The sequence below is a fragment of the Narcine bancroftii genome, chromosome 3 (genome assembly GCF_036971445.1).
Source record: "Narcine bancroftii isolate sNarBan1 chromosome 3, sNarBan1.hap1, whole genome shotgun sequence".
In the NCBI taxonomy this organism is placed as follows: domain Eukaryota; kingdom Metazoa; phylum Chordata; class Chondrichthyes; order Torpediniformes; family Narcinidae; genus Narcine; species Narcine bancroftii.
Window position 1 is genome coordinate 131,538,395 of NC_091471.1, and position 25,068 is coordinate 131,563,462.

At 45.3% G+C, this 25,068-nt stretch overlaps 1 protein-coding gene across 1 annotated transcript in view; it reads left to right on the forward strand.

The window, feature by feature from the left end:
- The window catches only part of ldb2a (LIM domain binding 2a), a 576,008-nt gene that overhangs the window by 45,626 nt on the left and 505,314 nt on the right, over nucleotides 1-25,068 (forward strand). Inside the window, exons 2-3 of the mRNA XM_069925127.1 lie at nucleotides 9,741-9,848; nucleotides 14,209-14,247. Of these exons, the coding sequence (XP_069781228.1) occupies nucleotides 9,829-9,848; nucleotides 14,209-14,247 (59 nt within the window). The 5' untranslated portion in view covers nucleotides 9,741-9,828. The remainder of the gene's footprint in view (nucleotides 1-9,740; nucleotides 9,849-14,208; nucleotides 14,248-25,068) is intronic.

Here is a 25,068-nt window from a genome sequence, read left to right on the forward strand (position 1 = left end):
GTGGCTTTAGAAATAAGACCGTTTTGCTGTCTCTTTGGAAAAGTGGACAGATTTCTACTGGGTCTATTTTTTTGTATGGCTGCTTTGTTTAACCCTTGTCTGGTTTGTGACTTCATCATGGAAGAAGATAACCATGTGAGAGATGGGAAAATTGATCTAAAATTATGAACATGGAAGAAACTAAAGTTCATCAGTAAAATGGCTGTAACCAGTTCAAACAGGATAAGCTTGGGGCTTAGGATGCAGGAAAGCAGAGTCAGCACGATTAACATAAGAATCTTCTAGTCTTTGTGACAAGACCATAGGACTAAGATAAGGAATGGTAACGTACAATAGAATGTAGGAAGTTGAGGTAGTCTGGATCAGATAAGGGTCTCCTAGCCCTGGACAGAAGTACCAAGTCATACATTTCTAATTAGCTAACCATACACAGATTTATACATATGAAATTAGCCAACCCTAGATAGAATGAGTCAACTCTGCATATCAAGAGACTGTAGCCCAGAGAATCAGGAAGGTGTGAATAAGGACAATGACATGATGGGGCACCCACAGGATACCCCCTGGTCCTCCAAGTGTACTGAAACTGCACGTAGGCAGGAAGGATTGCCTATGCCAAACCCATCCAGGGGGCAGAAGAATGTAAGGGGGAGGGCACTCTGATACTGAAATTGACTGTATAAAAGTTGGGTGAGCCCCAGTGTATGTGTATATTCCCAGGGTAAGGGGAAGCACCCAACTTTGCATTGTTGTAGTAATAAATGTTCTTTGTTCTCAATTTTTGTCTCGAGCAATTTCTTTAAAGGTACTTTAATTTCTAACAAATGGGGGCTCGTCCGGGATCACACTCCCTCCACTGACAGAGTACCCCGACGACGAGAGTAGGTGCACCCCGGCTGATTCAGCTGGACTCACGGGCGACGGGTGGCTGGTCAGTGGAAGAAGCGAGTGATATCCGAGAAGAGGCATTGAGAACAAACGGCGGAAGGACGCGCGCTAGAGCAGTACTGCTAGAACTCGGTAAGAGTATTTTACTTGTTCCTAAGCATGGGAATAGCGGGCAGTAAAGATGAGAGTCCTGACACAGGACGTGACCACCAGATAGCTACGTACAGCCCGCTTGGGTTGATGTTATCTGAGTGGGGCACAGGAAAGACCCGTGGTAAAGACAAACTGACGATGGTCAGGTATTGTTGTATTGAATGGGTTAAATACCCGGTTAAAGGGAGCTCCGTGTACTGGCCAAAATTCGGATCCGAGGATGAATGGATGTGTAAAGCTTTGAACCTATGACTCTATCAAAACCAGAAAAACAATGTTGAGAGCAGGGAATATGCAGCCTGCTGGCTCAAGGGATCCATTGAACAGCTGGTTTTGAATGAGAAAGAATTCAGGAATAAGAGAGAGGAGGAACCTTTTGTCCCTGAATCACAGGGTTGGGATGTGTTACATTCCCTCCCTCCACCTTATGTTCCTCCTATGCCGGCTCCTATCTTTCCTTCCCCTCCTGTGACCTACCCTTCTGCACCTTCCCCACCTCCCCCACCACTAGAGAAGAGAGAAGAGAGCAGGAGTGGTATGATAACTTGCTCACAAAGCACTCGATTACCACCTCTGTTGGCAGGAGAGAGAGGTAACTTTAATTCAGAACAGCGTGAAACTCTTCAGGAAGAAAGGGCAGAACCCTTTGATTCATTTCCCAGGGAGCAGGAACCCAGACCTAATAAGCCAGAAACCAATTGGATGAGACCACTGTGGGAAGTTCCCATGGGAGAGGGTCTCGGTTTCGTAAATGTGCCCCTGACCAGTACTGAAGTGTGTAACTTTAAGAAAGAACTGACCTCCCTGATAGAAGATCCCCAGGGATGTGCCGAACAGTTAGACCAATTTTTGGGACCAAATATATATACAATATGCGGGTCTCGACATAGAATCCCCAGCAGGGGAACAATTGGTACTAACAGGTTTTGTTACCAACTCAGCCCCAGACATTAGGAGAAAATTACAAAAGACAGAAAATTGGCATGAGCAGGGAATAACCCAGCTTCTACAGATCACACAAAAAGCATTTGTCCAGACATCTGAGGATAAGCAGAAAGCAAAGGCTAACATTTTGATGCAAGCAGTTAAAGGAATAGTAGATGAGTAACATGAAAAAAGGCAGGGACTGTGTGCCAGCTCCTGAATGTTGGGAGAAGTGCAGGGAGTGGGAGAGTAGAGACCAGAGATAATTTCATAAATCACGACTTCCCACTTCAGTCACTGACCAATATTGATTAAAATTCATGCTAAAATTTAAATGTCATAAATGATCGTTTTTCAATACTGTAGAATTAGCGAATTTAACTACCAGTTAATTCCAATTTATGAAATAAATTGTATTCAAATGTGATTTTGCACAGGGACTACCTGAGAATAGTGATGTTATAACATTTGCAGGGAGAAATGTTTGCGCAAATAGGGTGAGTTCTACACGTCTTATTTTAAGTGTATGTAAGATAAAGAAAGGATCTGATGTGTAAAGTGGCTGGTTCAGCCAGTTGAAGCAGGAGTGTGCATGTCCCTTTAAGTGCACTGTGGCACTTGAAATTGAGGCTTCAGGCTCTTGTCTTGCAGTTAGAGGTATTTCTTCTACACATTCAGCAGTCAAGGTCCGTGAGTTTAAAGATCACCCACCTCTGGAGAATAAAGATACCTCTGGGGATTCCTATGGGGATTCCTATAAGTTTAATCATTCATTTCTCTGGTGCATTTTCCTCCGGAGTGAAATTAATGCCTCAGCACAATTTCTCTGTATTGCCGCTGTTATTTAATTCCTGATAACTTTCCCCCATTCATCAGGTTTATATTTAAATCCGGTAGTGCGGAAGTTACATTGTAAATAATCACGGAGGTAAACCCTGCGCAACTGGATTCAGCTTAATGGAGAAATAAACCTGCGAACTGGTCTATGGTGCTGTGTGAGTACTGCAATAGGTGGAATATGATTTAAATTGGTGGCATAGTTCAGAACAATTGGGTGCATAAGAATAATAATATCATTAAGAACTCACAGATCTTGTACCGGATGCTATTCAGTACATCTTGACTTAAGGACTGGAGAAATTGGCATGTTAGAATGAGATTGGCATGGCACCAATATTTCTTGATTCAATAATGACTCCACAAGCTCCAGGATTCATGCAGCAGAACTTTTAAGTGGAATATAATAGAAACTAGCCTGTACTTAAATTATTGTGTGTGCAATCTTCATAAGAACATCTTTTAACTTTTTTTGGTGCCTGTTTTACAGACTGTTTTAAATAAGGCCAGCTCCTGTGAGCTGTGGCACAAGGCATTTTACTTAAGGCAGAACTAAAGGTTGAATATGTTTCAAGTTCTCTTGCAGAGGCTCTTGTGCTACAATGTCTGTTATGTACTCACTCTAACAAATTGAAGGGTTGTGCCCCATACAGACAAGCAGCTCCAACTGCATTTTAATAAGGTCTAACATATTCAAAACCCATGCAAATATGGTTTGTGTTTCATTTTACAATTTTTACACTAACACAAAGGAAAGTCAGATTGTTATTCATTTTATTAAAATCTAGTGATTAGTTATATGTAAAAGCATGGCAAGAGGATCAACTAAAACCTGCCTGGGATGGTCCCTTCTGTGTACTTTTAATTACAGACACCGCAGTAAGAACAAGAGAGAAAGGCTGGACCCACATTCAAAGAATTAAACCAGCTTCTGAACCACAACATCACGACACACAGATTCAAACCCCAACCTGGCGTGCAGTTCCTCATCCATCAGACCTGAAACTTACACTGCGCCGTGACAAAGTGCCGTAATGTTACAATTTTATTCGTTTTTTTAATGGTTTATTCAGTTTTGTGTATTTTATTGCTGTTTTCAATGAGCTTTACATTTATCGTGGTTTATTCAGTTTTTGTGTATTTTATTGCTGTTTTCAATGAGCTTTACATTTATTGTGGTTTATTCAGTTATTGTTGTATTTTATTGCTGTTTTCAATGAGCTTTACATTTATCGTGGTTTATTCAGTTATTGTTGTATTTTATTGCTGTTTTCAATGAGCTTTACATTTATGGTGGTTTATTCACTTATTGTTGTTTTTTATTGCTGTTTTCAATGAGCTTTACATTTATGGTGGTTTATTCAGTTATTGTTGTTTTTTTGCTGCTTTCAATGGGTTTTACTTTCATTGTTGTTTACTTATTTTTTGGAATATTGTTCATTAATGTTTTAAGTCCCCCTGGAATAGGGGCAGCAGAGGTTACAATTGTGCTCCTTTAGAATGTAGACAGGGCATAGATTTAATGTATAGTCATAGTGGGATATGGGTTAACAAGGGATTCCAATACGGACCAGGGGAACTGAACAGCTTTAGTGGAGTACATTTAATTTGTATCTTAGCCTACACAGGTATTAAAGTCAAGAGTTTTGAGGCGATAGCACAAAGGACATGGTGGGACAAAGACAGACAGAATGGCAGTCAGGATTGTACATGTAGCAGAGAGAGAGAGTTAATACATATGCTAATGTACACAGACAGGCTGCAACTCACAAGTTCAATGATACATATGCTAATGTTAGCAGACAAGCTGCTTTTCTTTTTTTTTCTTTGGCTTGGCTTCGCGGACGAAGATTTATGGAGGGGGTAAAAAGTCCACGTCAGCTGCAGGCTCGTTTGTGGCTGACCAGTCCGATGCGGGACAGGCAGACACGATTGCAGCGGTTGCAAGGGAAAATTGGTTGGTTGGGGTTGGGTGTTGGGTTTTTCCTCCTTTGCCTTTTGTCAGTGAGGTGGGCTCTGCGGTCTTCTTCAAAGGAGGCTGCTGCCCGCCAAACTGTGAGGCGCCAAGATGCACGGTTTGAGGCGTTATCAGCCCACTGGCGGTGGTCAATGTGGCAGGCACCAAGAGATTTCTTTAGGCAGTCCTTGTACCTTTTCTTTGGTGCACCTCTGTCACGGTGGCCAGTGGAGAGCTCGCCATATAATACGATCTTGGGAAGGCGATGGTCCTCCATTCTGGAGACGTGACCCATCCAGCGCAGCTGGATCTTCAGCAGCGTGGACTCGATGCTGTCGACCTCTGCCATCTCGAGTACCTCGACGTTAGGGGTGTGAGCGCTCCAATGGATGTTGAGGATGGAGCGGAGACAACGCTGGTGGAAGCGTTCTAGGAGCCGTAGGTGGTGCCGGTAGAGGACCCATGATTCGGAGCCGAACAGGAGTGTGGGTGTGACAACGGCTCTGTATACGCTTATCTTTGTGAGGTTTTTCAGTTGGTTGTTTTTCCAGACTCTTTTGTGTAGTCTTCCAAAGGCGCTATTTGCCTTGGCGAGTCTGTTGTCTATCTCATTGTCGATCCTTGCATCTGATGAAATGGTGCAGCCGAGATAGGTAAACTGGTTGACCGTTTTGAGTTTTGTGTGCCCGATGGAGATGTGGGGGGGCTGGTAGTCATGGTGGGGAGCTGGCTGATGGAGGACCTCAGTTTTCTTCAGGCTGACTTCCAGGCCAAACATTTTGGCAGTTTCCGCAAAGCAGGACGTCAAGCGCTGAAGAGCTGGCTCTGAATGGGCAACTAAAGCGGCATCATCTGCAAAGAGTAGTTCACGGACAAGTTTCTCTTGTGTCTTGGTGTGAGCTTGCAGGCGCCTCAGATTGAAGAGACTGCCATCCGTGCGGTACCGGATGTAAACAGCGTCTTCATTGTTGGGGTCTTTCATGGCTTGGTTCAGCATCATGCTGAAGAAGATTGAAAAGAGGGTTGGTGCGAGAACGCACTGACAGCCACCGACCTGAACGTCGGTCTGCCCTCATTGCACATGAACTCCTCAGACTTGACATCGACATAGCCGCTCTCAGTGAAGTCCGCCTGGCAGATGTAGGCAGCCTCCAAGAACGCGGAGCGGGCTACACACTCTACTGGTCTGGCAAGCCTTCGGATGAACGACGCCTATCTGGTGTAGGCTTCATGGTCAAGAGCTTCATTGCCTCCAAACTCGAAAACCTTCCGACAGGCCTCTCGGACCGAATCATGTCCATGCGACTCCCACTTCAAAACAAGCGTCACATCACCCTCATCAGTGTCTATGCTCCAACCCTCCAGGCGGAACCAGCAGAAAAGAACAAGTTCTACACCGACCTGCGCAACCTCATCCAACGTACCCCTACAGCCGACAAGGTTGTCATCCTGGGCGACTTCAACGCTCGTGTCGGCAAAGACTCAGAAACCTGGCCAGGAATCCTGGGCAAGCATGGCGTCGGCAAGTGCAACGACAATGGGCGCCTCCTGTTGGAGCTCTGCGCAGAACAGCGGCTTGTCATTACAAACACCCTTTTTCAGCAGAGGGACAGCCTTAAGACCACCTGGATGCATCCCCGATCCAAACACTGGCACCTCCTGGACTACATCCTGGTGCGAGAAAGTGACAAACAAGATGTGCTCCACACCAGGGTCATGCCTAGCGCGGAATGCCACACTGACCACCGGCTGGTTCGCTGCAAGCTCAACCTTCACTTCAAGCCAAAGCCCAGGAACAATAAAGCCCCCAGAAAGAGGTTCAATGTTGGAAAACTGCAGTCAGACGAAGCGAGAGGAAACTTCCAGGCAAACCTCAAAGCAAAGCTCGACGTTGCAACCCGCCTCACGGACCCGTCCCCTGAAACCCTCTGGGATCAGTTGAAGGCTACCATACTGCAATCCACTGAAGAGGTACTGGGCTTCTCCTCCAGGAAAAACAAGGACTGGTTTGACGAAAACAGCCAGGAAATCCAGGAGCTGCTGGCAAAGAAGCGAGCTGCCCACCAGGCTCACCTTACAAAGCCGTCCTGTCCAGAGAAGAAACAAGCCTTCCGTCGCGCATGCAGCCATCTTCAGCGCAAACTCCGGGAGATCCAAAATGAGTGGTGGACTAGCCTCGCCAAACGAACACAGCTCAGCGCGGACATTGGCGACTTCAGGGGTTTCTACGAGGCTCTAAAGGCTGTGTACGGCCCCTCACCCCAAGTCCAAAGCCCGCTGCGCAGCTCAGACGGCAAAGTCCTCCTCAGCGACAAGATCTCCATCCTCAACCGATGGTCAGAACACTTCCAATCTCTTTTCAGTACCAACCGCTCAGTCCAAGATTCCGCCCTGCTCCAGCTCCCTCAACAGCCCCTAAGGCTAGAGCTGGATGAGGTTCCCACCCTGGATGAGACATATAAGGCAATCGAACAACTGAAAAGTGGCAAAGCAGCAGGTATGGATGGAATCCCCCCAGAAGTCTGGGAGGCTGGCGGCAAAACTCTGCATGCCAAACTGCATGAGTTTTTCAAGCTTTGTTGGGACCAAGGTAAACTGCCTCAGGATCTTCGTGATGCCACCATCATCACCCTGTACAAAAACAAAGGCGAGAAATCAGACTGCTCAAACTACAGGGGAATCACGTTGCTCTCCATTGCAGGCAAAATCTTCGCTAGGATTCTACTAAATAGAATAATACCTAGTGTCGCTGAGAATATTCTCCCAGAATCACAGTGCGGCTTTCGCGCAAACAGAGGAACCACTGACATGGTCTTTGCCCTCAGACAGCTCCAAGAAAAGTGCAGAGAACAAAACAAAGGACTCTACATCACCTTTGTTGACCTCACCAAAGCCTTCGACACCGTGAGCAGGAAAGGGCTTTGGCAAATACTAGAGCGCATCGGATGTCCCCCAAAGTTCCTCAACATGATTATCCAACTGCACGAAAACCAACAAGGTCGGGTCAGATACAGCAATGAGCTCTCTGAACCCTTCTCCAAGCAGACAAGCTGCAATACACAGTTAAATCACAAGAAACAATCCCCCCCCAGCTTGGTCACTTTTCATCACCCCGTGAAGGGGAGCACCAGTTACCAACAATGTGAGCTGCTTGACACTTTAATATCAGGCTCCAGACAACCTTCAGAGATCGCTGGCCCTAGGGTTCGGGGCTGAAGAGGACATCAGATACTAGCCACAATTCAACGGAACCGCCTGACTACTGCTACTCGTTCGCTGCTGAAGGCAGCGTTTCTCACAGACTTCGTCAGGACAATGCTTACAAAAGTCGGGTGGTTAAAAGACACTGCTTCAATGTTTCAACGTGAATCTGCCCATGCCCATGTCCAGACGTGGCAACTTCGGACTGATGTGGGATGGACTAGACTCTTTACTGAGAACTGGAGCCTGATACTCACAACCCTAATAAGCAGCTGGACTCGCTACTCTGACCTTCATGGTGCTCCCCTACCTAAAGACTTTACACAGAGATTACAATTCGGTTATTGACCAGCTGGGTAAAACTACACCTTACACTTGAAAGATCAGTATTACTGATCTAAAAGAAAAGTGAGGAGAGGGGGGGGGGGGGATCAGTCACACTGACACTAGTAACCAAAGATCAGTAACACTGATCATGGTGAAAGATCAGTATTACTGATCTAAAAGAAAAGTGAGGATTGTGAGAGATGGGAAAATTGATCTAAAATTATGAACATGGAAGAAACTAAAGTTCATCAGTAAAATGGCTGCAACCAGTTCAAACAGGATAAGCTTGGGGCTTAGGATGCAGGAAAGCAGAGTCAGCACGATTAACATAAGAATCTTCTAGTCTTTGTGACAAGACCATAGGACTAAGATAAGGAATGGTAAGGTACAATAGAATGTAGGAAGTTGAGGTAGTCTGGATCAGATAAGGGTCTCCTAGCCCTGGACAGAAGTACCAAGTCATACATTTCTAATTAGCTAACCATACACAGATTTATACATATGAAATTAGCCAACCCTAGATAGAATGAGTCAACTCTGCATATCAAGAGACTGTAGCCCAGAGAATCAGGAAGGTGTGAATAAGGACAATGACATGATGGGGCACCCACAGGATACCCCCTGGTCCTCCAAGTGTACTGAAACTGCACGTAGGCAGGAAGGATTGCCTATGCCAAACCCATCCAGGGGGCAGAAGAATGTAAGGGGGAGGACACTCTGATACTGAAATTGACTGTATAAAAGTTGGGTGAGCCCCAGTGTATGTGTATATTCCCAGGGTAAGGGGAAGCACCCAACTTTGCATTGTTGTAGTAATAAATGTTCTTTGTTCTCAATTTTTGTCTCGAGCAATTTCTTTAAAGGTACTTTAATTTCTAACAGAAAGTTCCATTTGAAAATGTGGATTATTTTCTGTCAAGTTCGAAAGCCCAATTATTTTAAATGTATTACTTTGATTTCTACTGGACAAGATCAATGGGAATTTGATTCTGTCACTCTGTTCTATCCTAAATTTTATTTCTGTTTTTGATTTGTTCCTTTTGGAAAATTCTAATAAAAATTGATGGTGAATATTTGACACTGTAGTATTGATGTAGAATGCTGCCCTTTCTATTTGTATGAAATAATGACCTTGTGTTACTTTTGCATTTGTCAATAAATCCCAGAAATGACTCTCTTGTTATGCTCCAGCAGTTTGAAGTTATGAATGTTGACATTAATGAGAATGTTACCAGGACAATTCACGCAAATGTTACAGAGATGATATGGATTGGGGGGGGGGGGGGAGGGGGGGAATGTGTGTGTGGTGGAGGGGGGGGGTGGTTTTTGGGGGGGAATTTTAATTTGTAAGGAGTCAATGCAATTTGTGTGAAGCATGATCTGCGTCAAGGATGGAACAGGGATGCACATTCATAGCCATTTTAATATGCTTCAATATTCTGTTCTTTTGTAGGCTGCTATCTCCTGATTCATTCCAAACTGTGCTCACCTCTGGAAGTTCTGCCTTTTCTCAAAATTCTGTATTATTGCACCCCAGAAACATGCTGGATCGAGATATGGAGTAAGCAATTTTTTTTTTGTAATATGGTGTTTAGAAAAAGGTTTGTTTTGCTTTTTTTAAAAAAGATCCAATAATTTTTGGTGCAAAGACATCTGTGAAAATGGTGAGTTATTAAAGTACCAATCTTTGCACCAAAGATGTTAACTTGTTAACTTCCTGTGTTAACTGGTAGTCTGAATATATTTGCAATTTGTGACTGGTATAGACAATTACTATTCTGTTGAATAATGCAATAAGGTTTTCTTCCAAGGAACAATGGCAACTCATTTGAACCTTATCAGGAAATTTTGATCTCTTTGCTATGAGGAGAGATTGAGTTGCCTGGGACTAGATGGAAGTCAGAAGAATAAAAGGGGATCTTGAGGAAGCATAAAATTATGAAAGGGTTACTGAAATAAGATAGATGCCGGAAAGTTGCTTCCATTGGTAGGTGAGACTAGAAATAGGGGGCTTAGCTTCAGGATTTTAGTGCAGAGATGAGGTGGAACCGTTTCCAGAGAGATGTGAATCTGTGGAATTCTTTGCCGAAGGAAATCTCTTATTGGCTAGGTAGTGCTGCCAGTGGTGTACAGCCTCAACGATAGCTTGAGCCTCCTTCTCAACGGAGGAGTGCCGGAGTTCGGGACCGTGCAGGGTGTGGGAAAAAAATGCTACCGGCCTGCTTGCCTGGTTTAATGTGATGGCCAGAGTGACATTCGAGGCATCGCTTTCCACTTGAAAGAGGACAGTTTCATCCATGGCATGCATCGTGGCCTTAGCGATATCTCCTCGAATTTGGTCAAAAGCAGCCTGGTCCTCTGCCGATAATGGAAAGGTGGTCATACGAATTAGGAGGTAGGCCTTATCTGAGTAGTTGGGCACCCATTGTGCATAATGAGAAAACAGCCCCAGGCACCACTTAAGCGCCTTCAGGGTGTTTGGACAGGGAGCTCCATGATTTGTGTCGTGGTCCCGCTGGTCATGGCCTCAGATAGTGACATTGTCAAGGTAGGGGAACGTCGCCGTCAGCCTGTGTTCCTCCACCATCTGGTCCATCACTTTCTGAAAGGCAGAAACACTGTTAGTAACCCCGAAAGGCACCCACAGGAAATGAAAAATTTTCCCATTCGCCTCGAAGCCTGTACAGATTCGATCAGCTGGACAGAGGGGAAAGTTGGTGGTAGGCCGACTTAAGGTCAATGGTCGAAAAAAATTCTGTACTTAGAAACCTTATTGACCAAGTCGGGTAGCGGGTATGTGTCCAAATGGGTAAAGCAGTTGATGGTCTGACTGTAATTGATTACCATCTGGAGCTTGCCTGCACCTCTGACCACGAGGACCTGCGCTCTCCAGGGACTGGTGCTGGGGGCTATGATCCCCTCCACCAGGAGTTGCTGAACCTCAGCCCAGATGAACTGCATGTCCTCTGAACTATAGCGCCTACTCTTGGTGGCGATTGGCTTGCAATCTGGGGTGAGGTTCGCGAACAGTGATGGGGTTGTGGGGAGCACCTGTAGAGTGGTGAGGCTGCAGGACGGTGCTGGAGACTGGGTGCTGAAACTGCGGGACGGTGCCGGAGGCTGAGTACTGGGGCCACAAGGCGGTGCCGGGGACTGGTGGCTGTGGATTCTCAGCAGTAGTTGGGGGCCCCCGAATGCCATTGTCTTACTCCTGAACTGACTCTGAAAGTCAAGGCCCAGGAGGATCGACGCACAGAGGTGAGGCATAATTAGCAATACAAAATCATTATAACACTCCCCTCCCTCCCCCTCTCCCCACCGTCAACGATGCTACACAATACCCCCGGATACTAATCTGTTGGTCCCTCGCAGCCATTGAAACTGTCCCAGTCATGGGATGGACCGGTAGGGAGAGTCTCTGGACCACGTCTGGGTACACAAAACTTTCCATGCTGCCGCTATCGAAAAGGCAGTTCGTTTCATGCCCATTCACCTCGATCTGCATCATGGAGTTTGAAATCGGGTGAGGGCTGGCTTGATTCAAGGTGACTGATGTCAGGATAGGCATCCCTTCGTCATCGTCGGTGGGGAGGCAAGATGGCAACTTCAATGTTGACCACGCAGTGTTCAATGAGGAAGGTGGTGGAAGTGGAGTCGTGGTGGTCGGAAGTGACATCATCGGGGTGGTAGGCCAAGGTGCTGAGGTTGGGAGCACTGGCCGACAAGATTGCGCTCCCTTACCGCGCACGCGGTCAGCTCCTGGACTGCAGTCGGGACCTGCAGACCTTCTGGAAATGGCCCCTCTTCCTGCAGTCCGAACATGTAGCCCTCCTCCTGGGGCAGAGGTGTCGCAAATGCTTGGACTACCCACAGAAGTTGCATCTTGACGATGCTGTTGGCGTGATTGCTGCCGTGGTCGGGTCGGTAACGCCTGACGGTGTGTCCCAGGCCAAAGGCCCTCGTGGTGGAACATACGGAGATGGCCTGCTTCTGCCTGCAATCGACACTGCATGGCCCTGGGCCGAGTCTAAAGTCCTAATTAAGTTGATAGCCTTTTTGAGTGGGAGCGGGTCCTCCTCGAGGAGTCATTGCTGGATATAATCCGACCTCGGACTTGACACGCGGATGTATCGAATCAATTCTTCCACACACTGGGTTCGGGATATTGTGGCCGTGGGTTCCCCTAAACAGTCTTTTCCCAGTATGACCAGGGACCAGATGAACTCTTCAGTGGTCTCACCAGGCGCCAGCAGGTAGCGGGAGTATATCATATTCACTTTAGGCTTGTACAGCACCTGCAGCTCAGCCATTGCCTCGTTGTATGTCGCACTGCCTTGGATGGTCAGGAAGGCCCTCTGGCCGACATGTGCCTGAAGGTTTTTTAACTTCTCGTCAGAGTCAACCACCTCAGCAGCAGCGTCGAGGAAGTTGTTGAAGCAGTTCATCCACTGCTCGAAGAACACCGAAGGACCTGGGACTTGGGGGTCAACTTCTAGCTGTTCTGGGTGCAGCAATTTCTCCATTACTGGAGATCTCTAAAATCTAGTACAATAAATTGTGGAGTGCTATCAGTAGCCCTAATAACAACACAGATAAAAACTGAGGGGAACAATTGGCTTTATTGTACTGGAGACTGCTGGCCCGGGTCCAAGTCTAGGAATGAACGGGAAGGAGAGGGGACTCTACCTTTATGGCCCGGGGTCAAATGGGCAGGACTAAGGGAGGAGCCAAGGTAGAAGGACACCTGGAGGGCGGGCCAGCCAGTACATATAATCATATCACTACAAAAGGCTACATTATTTTGCTCCACTGGATCCTCTCCAATACTAGCACATCTCTTAGATACAGGGCCCAAAACTGCTCACAATACTCCAAATGTGGTATGAAGAGTGCCTTGTAAAGCCTTAGCATTACATTGTTGCTTTTATATTCTTGTCCTTTGAAATGAATGCTTACATTTGCCATCCTTGCTATCAACTCAACCTGCAAGTTAGCCTTTAGGAAATCTTGCACTACCAAAACCCTGGATTCCACAATGTCCACTGACTTTCCTTTGTCCTGTCCATTTCTTCCTCAGAATTTGAACCAATTTGTCAGGCAAGGTCTCGCCCCACGGAATCCGTGCTGTCTTTGGCAAATTTCATCTTGTACTTGAAAGCACTTTAAAAAGTTTATCTTCAATAATGGACTCTATAATCTGTGCTCAGGCTACCTAGCTGATTAGTCTCTTGTCCTTTTGCCTCTCTCCCTTTTAAAGAGTGGTGATATTTGCAATTTTGCAGTCCTCTGGAACCATTCATAACTCTCGCGATTCCTGAAATGTCACCACTCATGCATTCTTTGGCACTATTCCATTGAAGACTGAGCTATAGTCAATGACATCGTTTGACATAGGTATTCAGATATTTGAGGGCTGAGTGAATGAACCAGTGGAAGTAAGGGATAGATGACAATTTTGGCAGGTGTTTCTTTGTGCCCAGCTTCATCCATTGAGGCAGTGTCCATGTGACCAATGCTGTAGTATGCAGATCAAACAATCTGAAAGTCTATAATGCAAGGGATCCCAGGTGACGCAGGCCACACTTGTTTGAAAGACAATATGGAAGTGGTAAGCCAAGTCATTCATTGGAGGCTGTTACACTTGCCTGAAATCATCCATGTGTTGATAAGGCAGGTACGTTCTTGACATTATGGACAAATCCCAGCCTTTGTACAACTTGGATTAAGTTTCTGTTTTTATTCATATTATTTTACTTTTTATTAAAATTGGGTTTTAAGCCATGCACAATTGATGGACCAGTATAGTGTTGCAAAGTTCTGTTGGTAGAAATGTTGTTAATGATTCATTTTTTGTGTTTTGGGCTGATGTAAATTTGCAAGTAATTGGCTTAATTGGTATTCTATTCCCCCTTCTTCAACAGATCCACACATCCACCATCCTTCAATGAGCCAGATATCGGGTAAGAAGATGCCTACAGTTTTCTCTGAATGGTTGGTGTATTCCTTCTTTTCTTTAGCTTGGCTTTGTGGACGAAGATTAATGGAGGGGTAATGTCCACGTCAGCTGCAGGCTCGTTTGTGGCTGACAAGTCCGATGCGGGACAGGCAGACACGGTTGCAGCAGTTGCAAGGGAAAATTGGTTGGTTGGAGTTGGGTGTTGGGTTTTTCCTCCTTTGTCGTTTGTCAGTGAGGTGGGCTCTGCGGTCTTCTTCAAAGGAGGTTGCTGCCCGCCGAACTGTGAGGCGCCAAGATGCACGGTTTGAGGTGATATCAGCCCACTGGCGGTGGTCAATGTGGCAGGCACCAAGAGATTTCTTTAAGCACTCTTTGTACCTCTTCTTTGGTGCACCTCTGTCTCGGTGGCCAGTGGAGAGCTCGTAATATAACACGATCTTGGGAAGGCGATGGTCCTCCATTCTGGAGACGTGACCTACCCAGTGCAGTTGGATCTTCAGCAGCGTGGATTCGATGCTGTCGGCCTCTGCCATCTCGAGTACTTCAATGTTGGTGATGAAGTCTCTCCAATGAATGTTGAGGATGGAATGGAGACAATGCTGGTGGAAGCGTTCTAGGAGCTGTAGGTGATGCCGGTAGAGGACCTATGATTCGGAGCCGAACAGGAGTGTATGACAACGGCTCTGTATACGCTAATCTTTGTGAGGTTTTTCAGTTGGTTGTTTTTCCAGACTCTTCTGTGTAGTCTTCCAAAGGCACTATTTGCCTTTGCGAGTCTGTTGTCTATCTCGTTGTTGATCCTTGCATCCAGTGAAATGGTGCAGCCGAGATAGGTAAACTGGTTGACCGTTTTGAGTTTTGTGTGCCCGATGGAGATGTGGGGGGGCTGGTAGTCATGGTGGGGAGCTGGCTGATGGAGGACCTCAGTTTTCTTCAGGCTGACTTCCAGGCCAAACATTTTGGCAGTTTCCACAAAACAGGACGTCAAGCGCTGAAGAGCTGGCTCTGAATGGGCAACTAAAGCGGCATCATCTGCAAAGAGTAGTTCACGGACAAGTTGCTCTTGTGTCTTTGTGTGAGCTTGCAGGCGCCTTAGATTGAAGAGACTCCCATCCGTGCGGTACCGGATGTAAACAGCGTCTTCATTGTTGAGGTCTTTCATGGCTTGTTTCAGCATCATGCTGAAGAAGATTGAAAAGAGGGTTGGTGCGAGAACGCAGCCTTGCTTCATGCTATTGTTAATGGAGAAGGGTTCAGAGAGCTCATTGCTGTATCTGACCCGACCTTGTTGGTTTTCGTGCAGTTGGATAACCATGTTGAGGATCTTTGGTGGGCATCCGAGGGGCTCTTGTATTTGCCAAAGCCCTTTCCTACTCATGGCTTTGGTGAGGTCAAAAAAGGTTATGTAAAGTCCTTTGTTTTGTTCTCTGCACTTTTTTTGGAGCTGTCTGAGGGCAAAGACCATGTCAGTAGTTCCTCTGTTTGCGCGAAAGCCGCACTGTGATTCTGGGAGAACATTTTCGGTGACACTAGGTATTATTCTATTTAGGAGAATCCTAGCGAAGATTTTGCCTGCAATGGAGAGCAGTGTGATTCCCCTGTAGTTTGAAAAACAAGGACTGGTTCGACGAAAACAACCAGGAAATCCAGGAGCTGCTGGCAAAGAAGCGAGCTGCCCACCAGGCTCACCTTGCAAAGCCGTCCTGGCCAGAGAAGAAACGAGCCATCCTCATCGCAAACTCCGGGAGATCCAAAATGAGTGGTGGACTAGCCTCGCCAAACGAACCCAGCTCAGTGCGGACATTGGCGACTTCAGGGGTTTTTACGAGGCTCTAAAGGCTGTGTACGGCCCCTCACCCCAAGTCCAAAACGCGCTGCATAGCTCAGACAGTAAAGTCCTCCTCAGCGACAAGATCTCCATCCTCAACCGATGGTCAGAACACTTCCAATCTCTTTTCAGTGCCAACCGCTCAGTCCAAGAATCCACCCTGCTCCAGCTCCCTCAACAGCCCTTAAGGCTAGAGCTGGATGAGGTCCTCACCCGGGAAGAGACATACAAGGCAATTGAACAACTGAAAAGTGGCAAAGCAGCAGGTATGGATGGAATCCCCCCCAGAGGTCTGGAAGGCTAGTGGCAAAACTCTGCATGCCAAACTGCATGAGTTTTTCAAGCTCTGCTGGAACCAAGGAAAGCTGCCTCAAGACCTTCGTGATGCCATCATCATCACCCTGTACAAAAACAAAGGCGAGAAATCGGTGTATTCCAGTTACACGACAAAATGGCCAGTTTGAATCAAAAGTGAGATTTGGTTTGATTGTTGCATTGGCTTAACTTGCACTAATAACAGACTGACTACCAAATCCTGGAGAATTAGCTTGCCTTGGACATTGTGCAGTCCCAGGCAAGCTATCCTGTTTTATCCTGTTCCCTAAGCTGTTTAGAACATCAAAAAACATTCTAATCCAAGAACAAAAAATGCTGAAAAATATTTCAAGAAAGGCATGATTGGACATTTTTTAAATTTTCCTCTCTGAACGGGTGCAGCACATTTTATTTTGCATTACCGACCAGTCCCAGATTTTTGTGCAGAGATTTTTGCCTTTGTTATTGACGAGGTTTGTTTGAGAGACAGTGCTCCACCTAGTGGATATGAAGCCTGCAGGCATTTTAATATGGGGGCAAGTGAGGAAGCCTGCAGAAATCTACACCAGCATACAAAATACTGGATATCTGGTGTTTTCCTCCAGCATTTTGTGTTGTTGCTTCAGGCGTTTTCTAACGTCCAGACATTCTGCTGTCATGAATAGAATATCCCTTGGGATATGAAGCCAATATTTGCTTTCCCTTGACCTCCTAATCAGTTTGTTTAGCTTAAAGATTCTTGTGCTGAATGACTTCTTTTAAGAAAAGGTTGAAGAAAGTTGAACACTTTTTAGCTCCCATTTTTAGCAGATTGTTGTTGATAACTTGAAGATTTAAGATGAACAGATGCTCTGGAGACTCCCTATTTTGTATCTGAAAGTCATTATTCAATTCACATCTATATAATTTATAAAAATTAACCTTATTAGAGAGAGGGGTTGGATTATTAGGGTTTTCCTTTCCTTTTTTATCTTTATTAGTAGAAATAAACTAGGTAAAGATGGTATAATTATGGCTCAAATATTGATCATATATCACAGAATATGAAAATACCTGAGAAGTATAAAATCCCTTTTTTTAATTTCATATATATATTATAATTAAAATGTATATTTCTCAATCTCTCTCTCTCTATATATATATATTATACCTTAACTATTTTCTATTCAATGTTAATTTTGGTGATATGAGGAATGGATTAGCTGTTAACTCAATATAATCATAATTCAATGTTTTGAATGGGATAGGTTAAGTAAATATGGTTTACACTTCTGATATACAGTTTTAGAGTGATATGTATATGATTTGATTTATGTTATTAAGACCATGTATAAAGGTTTTTTTCTATTAAACAATAAAATTTTTTCAATAGAAAAGATAATATAAAACGAGCACAAAACAATGTAGGAGGAACTTGGCAGGTCTCACTGTCTATAAGAGGTAAAGATTTAAAAAAAACAATGTTTCTGGCTTGATCTCTCCTTCAAGATGTGGCAAAAAAGCAGTCAGGCGCCTGAATAGAAAGAATGCGGAGATGGGAAGAAAATGCAGGGGAAAGAGTATAGGCGAACAGGTAAAAGGTGAAAATTGGACATTCTATGACACCTCTTCACACCCTGTCCCCTCTCTCTTCCCCCCTCCTACTTCCACAAGGCCTGATACATCTGTGACTCTGTCATCCACTCCTCCCTTCCCATCAGTTGACCCCTTGGCACCTAACCCCAGTGACCGTAGGAATTGCCACACTTACGCCCAGATATCCTCCCTCACCACCATTCAAGGCTCCAAGCAGTCCTTTCAAATGAAGCAACACTTCACTTGTGAATTTAATGCATACACTGCTCCCGTTGTGGTCTCCTGCAATGTTGGAGACATAAACCTGAAACCTCTTGAGTTTCTCCAGCACTACTGGATTAAAAAAAATGAAATATTCAGGTTTGCTGGTGAAACAGCTATGGGCTCTAAGCAATGTCAATGCAACCATTAAATTGCAGTGAAGTATTAGTAAGATAAGCAAATGAACAAAGCCCTGACAAATGGATGCATTCTAAGTAAATGTGATGCCAAGTACTTTTAATTTGTTGTGGTTCTTTGCCACTTTTATTTATTCTTGAGTAAGACAATGACTCCATTCTTCAGTGTTGTGATGTGTTTGAAGATGGCTGATTAGACCAATCTGTGTTCAACAGTTAGGTTCATGCAGGTGACAAAAATATAAGCATGCTGTATGTTCTTAATATTTCAGGGTTCTCCTTTTCTCTTCCTTCATTCTAACTTTATCTTCAGATCACTTTTTATGTGCTATGCCAAACAGAACATTCCAGTGCTTGTTGTTCCTAGTAGTGTGTGTCATCATTGAAACTATTCCGTGGTGTTCCAAAAGTGTTTGAATCTCTTTTTCTGTCCACTCAATTATCATTTGCCTTCAGTTCTCCATAAAGTAGCTGCCTTGGCATTCCACCAGATTTTCCAACATGTCTTACTCATTTGAGCAGTGATTCTTTCAACAGTGTGTAGATACTCAAAGAGGTTTGCCTGCAACAAAATCTGCCACATGATGTGAAATATTTTGTGTAGACAGGTCATGTGGAAGTGGTTTAGCTCTTTGATAAGTTTGTAGGTCCACAGTCCATGTCTTGCAAGCCTAGTGCAAGTTGGATTTTACAGCAGTATGATACATCTTCAGTTTTGTTTTGGGGCTGACGGTTTTCATTTAAATTTGTTCTTGTGCTTTACTTCTCACTTTTCCGAAAGCAGAGTGGGCTTTTGCTGACCTATTGTTAACTTCCTCAGTATTGACTGATCTTGAGAGAGTTATGCTAAGGAACTGTAATGCAAATAAAAGTTCTCACGACTGGAGGGAGAACAAACACTTTTATTAGCTTATTACAATGATGCACAGTAGTCTTCAGAAGGGTTCTGGGGTTAGGCGTGAGACCAGGGCTATATGTGAGCAGATTGGAGTGGAGCCTGGAGGCAGGGCCAGCCATCAGCACAACACACTACCAGGGGCATTCACCTTTTCCTATAGAATGTAGGGTCTGTGAATGAAGACAGAGAACATGGGTTCAGAAAAAAAAGGAAAAATATATAGTTATTTACAAATTTACAGATTTAAGCAGTCCGGTGGTCTGGAGATCCTGGCGGAGCACCTTAGCACTGGGGGGCCTTTGACTCCTGGTCCCCTTGTGAAGGAGGAGAGGCAGGCTGGGTCTCTGGCTCTACGGTGGAGGGGGATGCACTCCTCCTGAACCGGATCCTCTGAGGCCCTGTCTGGGGGTGGCAAGAACGAGCTCTGTGGCTCACAGGGCACTTGAGGTAATGGACCCTCTTTTCTGGCGGGTGCCAGGTCCTTGATGGAGACTGTGTCCTCCCTGCCATCTGGGTACTCCACATAGGTGTATGTGGGATTGGCGTGGAGCAGTTTCTCCTTTTCCACCAGGGGTCGGTCTTGGTTCTCCTCACATGCTTCCTGAGAAGGACTGGACCAGGAGTGGTGAGTTGGGAGTTGGGAGATGCTGACCTTCTTTTGAAAATGCATAGGGAGGAGGAGCATTGGTCGTGGTACATAGTAGCGACCAGATGGAATGGAGCGCCATAGGGAGGACTTCCTGCCAGCGTGAGTCCGGAAGGCCTTTTGACTTCAGGGCCAGTTTGGCAGCCTTCCAGACCATGGTGTTCTCCTTTTCAACCTGCCCGTTCCCCCAGGGATTGTAGCTGTAGTCCTGCTGGATGCGATGCTCCTCGCCAGAGGTACTGACGTAGCTCGCCACTATGAGGCCCGGTTGCTATGAATATAGCTGGGATACCCGAACAGGGCAAAAATGGAATCTAGGTCCTTTATGACTGACAAAGTGGTCATGTCTGGACACAGGATGATGAACGGGAAGTGGAGTACTTATCAATGATGGAGAGGAAGAAAGTGTTCCTGTTCGTTGAGGGGAGAGGTCCCTTAAAATCGACACTGAGCAGTTTTAAGGGCCTGGATGACTTGATCAGGTGCGCCTTTGAGGGGCGGTAGAAGTTCAGCTTGCACTCCGCGCAGATCTGGCAAGACCTGGCAATTTCCCTGACGTCTTCCATGGAGTAGGGCAGATTGTGCGCTTTGATAAAATGAGCCACGTGGGTAAATCCTGAATGGCAGAGCTCATTATGCAGAGATTGCAGTTGGCCATTGTGTGCAGAGGCACAGCTTCCTCTGGATAAGGCATCTGGAGGGTCATTGCCGATAGGCAATGTCATATCATTGTAGGTGGAAAGCTTGATCCTCCACCTAGGAATTTCGTCATTTTTGATTTTAGCCCTTTTGACGTTATTAAACATAAATGCGACCGAGCACGGGTCAGTTTGGAGCGTAAATTTCCTACCAGCCAGGTAGTGTCTCCAGTGTCTCACGGCTTCTACAATGGCTTGAGCCTTCTTTTCCACAGACGGATTCCGGAGCTTGTGGCCTTGAAATGTCCGAGAGAAGAATGCAACCGGCCTGCCCGCCTGGTTGAGGGAAGCGGCCAGGTCTACGTCTGAAGCGTCACTTTCCATTTGGAAAGGTACATTCTCGTCCACTGCGTACATGGTGGCTTTCACAGTGTGGTTCCGGAGGTATTTAAAAGCCGTTTGGGCTTTTGGGGGAAATTCGTGGCTTTGAAGAGAGAATGAACCTTATCAGTGTATTGAGGGATCCACTGGGCATAATATGAGAAAAAACCCAGACATCTCCTCAAAGCCTTCGTAGTCCTGGGAGGTCCAAAGGGGACTCATCCTATTGGGGTCAGGGCCAATGATGCCATTCTCCACCACGTAGCCCAGGATAGCCTGATGTTTAGTTCTGAACACGCACTTGCTAGCATTATAAGTGAGGTTCAGGACTTTCACCACGTGGAGAAAACTATGGAGTTTGGCTTTATGGTCTTCCAAGGTATGACCACAGATGGTGACATTATTGAGGTAGGGGAAGTAACCTTCAACCCATACTCATCCACCATTGAAACCCCATTAGTAATACTGAAAGGGACCCACCGGAATTGATAGAGACGACCATTAGCCTCAAATGCTGTATATGGACGATCCTCAGAACGGATCAGCAGCTGGTGATAAGCAGCTTTGAAGTCAATGGTCGAATAGACCCGATACTGCACAATATCATTCACCATGTCTGAAATTCGAGGGAGGAGGTGTGCGACCAGGAATGTGTACTGATTAATAGATTGGCTATAGTCAATTACTAGCCTGGACTTGTTTTCTTTTTTTACCACTACTATTTCTGCTTTCCATGGGCTGGTGCTAGGTTCGATGATACCTTCATCCAGCAGTCGTTGTGTCTCAGACTTTATGAAATCTCTGCTGTACTGGACCATCTGCTCTTGGTAGCAATAGGTTTGGAGTCTGGGGACAGATTCAGGAAAAGAGGAGGGGGTTGATATTCAGTGTGAAAAGGCTGCATGTGGGTTCTGATTTTAGAGGCCCTCCATTCCAAACCGATACGGGGGGAGGGGGGGTCACTCTTTTAAGGTGATGCAGGAAGTCCAGACCCACAGCACTGGAGCACACAATTTGTCAAGTACCAACAGGCATATTTTACAAAATTCCACCCCCCTACTTCAAATGACAGTTGAATACGCATAGAATGCAAATAAGATGCAAGGAATATATAGAGAGTTTTATACACACACACACACACACACACACACACACACACACACACACACACACACACAAATATAATATATAAATACATATAATACATATATAAATATATATATATGATATAATATTTGATATATATATTTATATATGTAAATAAATATATATAATTAATATATAAATACATATAATATATATATGATATAATATTTGATATATATATATCATATTTATATATGTAAATATATATGTAGGAAGGATATATCTCTCTGTTGTGCTCCTGTACAGTTCATGAGTCTATGAAGCTTCCAGTAGAGCTTGTGTTGATTCGGCATTCAGTAGAGTTTACCTTCACAGTCACTATGGAGTTGCTAAGCTAGTGAGGTCTGTCGTGATCTAGGACCATTGAGGCTTGGTCCCCGGAGACTTCATGCTCCTCACTCGAGTAGCCCCCACCATCCTGGGTTGCCCTGCATGGGAAGATGACATTGACCTTGTGGCGCGGCAAGATGGTTGCCCTCCTTCCTCATCCTCCTCCTCCTCTGATGATGCTGAGTTTGAATTTGAGTAGTGACAAGATAGCCGCTGAACATTTTTGCACCGTTTCCTCACTTCCTTCCGTCGTGTAGCGCACCAAGTGGGTTCGGGTGAATTCAGGCAGACGGCTTTGGACTGGAATCTGATCTGGGAACAGTGATGGCCGTGGACTTCCCTGGGCTTCCCCTCGTGTGGCAAACCCTTGTCCAATGCCCTTTCATGCCACAGCTGGAACACACTGAGTCTTTAGCCGGGCAATGAGATTGGGGATGCTGGCTCTTGCCACAGAAAAAGCATTTCCTAGCACAGGAGTACTCCCTCGCACGGGAAGCGGCACCCGTTAGGGCTGGGTTAGCAGGAGGAGCCAGTCCTTGGAATGGGTCACCTGGGTGAATGAGCTCACTGGCTTCGAGATTGTCATTCTTGAGCTTGGCCTGTTCCATTGATTTGACCAGCTCAACGTGACGAGTCTGGTCCTTCTTTCATGACTCGAGCAGTTCACTGCCTTATGTACCTCGAGCGGACCCCCGCGACAAGAGTGTTGTGGATCTGATCTTCTTCAGGAGCTCGGCCCCTAGCCGCTTCATACTTACACTTCTTGGCAAGCATTCACAGATCCAGCAGGTAGTCATCGATGGTTTCTCCTGGCCATGAGCGATGTAGAGCGAGATGGTGCCTTGCTAGGACCTTGTTTTACAACTTCAGGTACCTAGCCTTCAACACCCCGATGGCAGTGTCCTATGTAATGCAGTCCTGATGACTGTATACCCTTTTGTTCCTTCTCTAAAAACTGGTGCGGACCTCCTGAGTTTATCGGTGTGGAAGACTTCTCTGGTTACGTTCAGGTAGGCCTGGAAGCAGTCTGGCCAGTATGTGAACTCCTCAGCCACGTTAGGGGGCAGAGGGTCTATCAGTAGCATACCTGGCTTGAGTAGAGCTTCCATCGTTTAGGGAATAAGCTAATAAAATGGTAGTGCGAATAAAAGCTCTCACCACTGGAGGGACAAAAAACACTTTTAGTTTATAACCAAGGGTAGGGTCTCACAGTAGTCTTCAGAAGGGTTCTGGGTTTAGGTGGGAAACCAGGGTTATATGTGAGCAGGCGGAGGCGGGACCAGCATTCGGCACAACACACTACCAGTTAATCCCAGTTCACTGCAGGTTTGTCAACTTGTCAACTGCTGAAAGCTTTTTTGGACCTACACAAGGTAAAATAGAGTATATAATACAACTCCAATTATCCAAAATCGGATTGTCTGAAGTCCTTAGTTATCCAAAATTAAAAAAAACATCTTGGATAAATGAGGATATCCAAAAAATCAGAAATTCTCATTTATTCGAATTATTTTCAGAGACAAACTGACCAGGGACGTCAGGCTCCCGGCACTGGCAGCCGCGAACCTCAAGCTCCCAGACAGCTGTGGGACTCTCGGGCTTCCTCGGTGGGGAAGTGCTGCATGTATACTCCTTTCCAGAACCAATCTTGCCACTGATCTGATGTCACAAACATGATCTTAAAAAAAATAATATATATAAAGACTATTATTATTACATTGGAGATCCACAGGCCCAGACTGGCTGTGCCTCAAGGAAGTGCAATTTGCTTCAATCTAGGGACCCGATTTGAAATGTAAATTGCTGCCTGATGTGTGTCAAATAAGATCTGGTGCCAGTTATTAAATCTATGAACGTCTTTAATACATATTTCATCTTGTTCTCAGAGGAATAGATTTTATTAATGCTGTACAGTATATTTCACCTATAATGATAGACTTGCGCCCAAATCGATTTGTGTCCCCACTTCCACTTGGACACAAGTATTTGTATGTCTGTAATTGAATAAATAGTTGAAGGTAATAGTTTTAGGCCAAGCTGAAAAGGGAAAGAAAGGAACAGCTCTAATTGAATAACAGAGACACAATGGGCCAAACGACTGCTTCCTGTGCTAAATCTGGCAGCAATAAGAGATGGGAGCTCAGTGATGTCAAATGTGTGGAGGTAAACTGTAATCTTAAACATATGTTGGTCTCTTGCAACCTGTGCAATCTAAACATGGAGATAATTTGCGATCAGAAAAGTACAGATAAAAGTCTACCCTCCTGCCCAAAATAGTTGCACCAAAACCCATAATTCAAGTGAAGCCACTTATTTATTGTTCATACCATGCTCACACGATAAAATCGAGATTTTTCCAGGACCACCGAGCATATTTATAAAATATAAGTTAAACACATTAAAATATTAAGATGTACACAGTAAGAGTCCACAGCACCCTATTCACAAATGTTCCGAGAGTTCAGGAGCCTGATGGCTTGGGGGAAAAACTGTTGTCCAATCTGGACGTAAGGGCCCGAGTGCTGCAGTACCTCCTACCAAATGGCAGAAGGGAGAACAGTTTACATGAGGGGTGTGCAGAGACCTTCACAATGTTTATTGCCTTTCGCCTGCATCGAATGTTGTAGATGTCCTTCACAGTAGGAAGAGAGCCCCCAATGGTAATTTCTG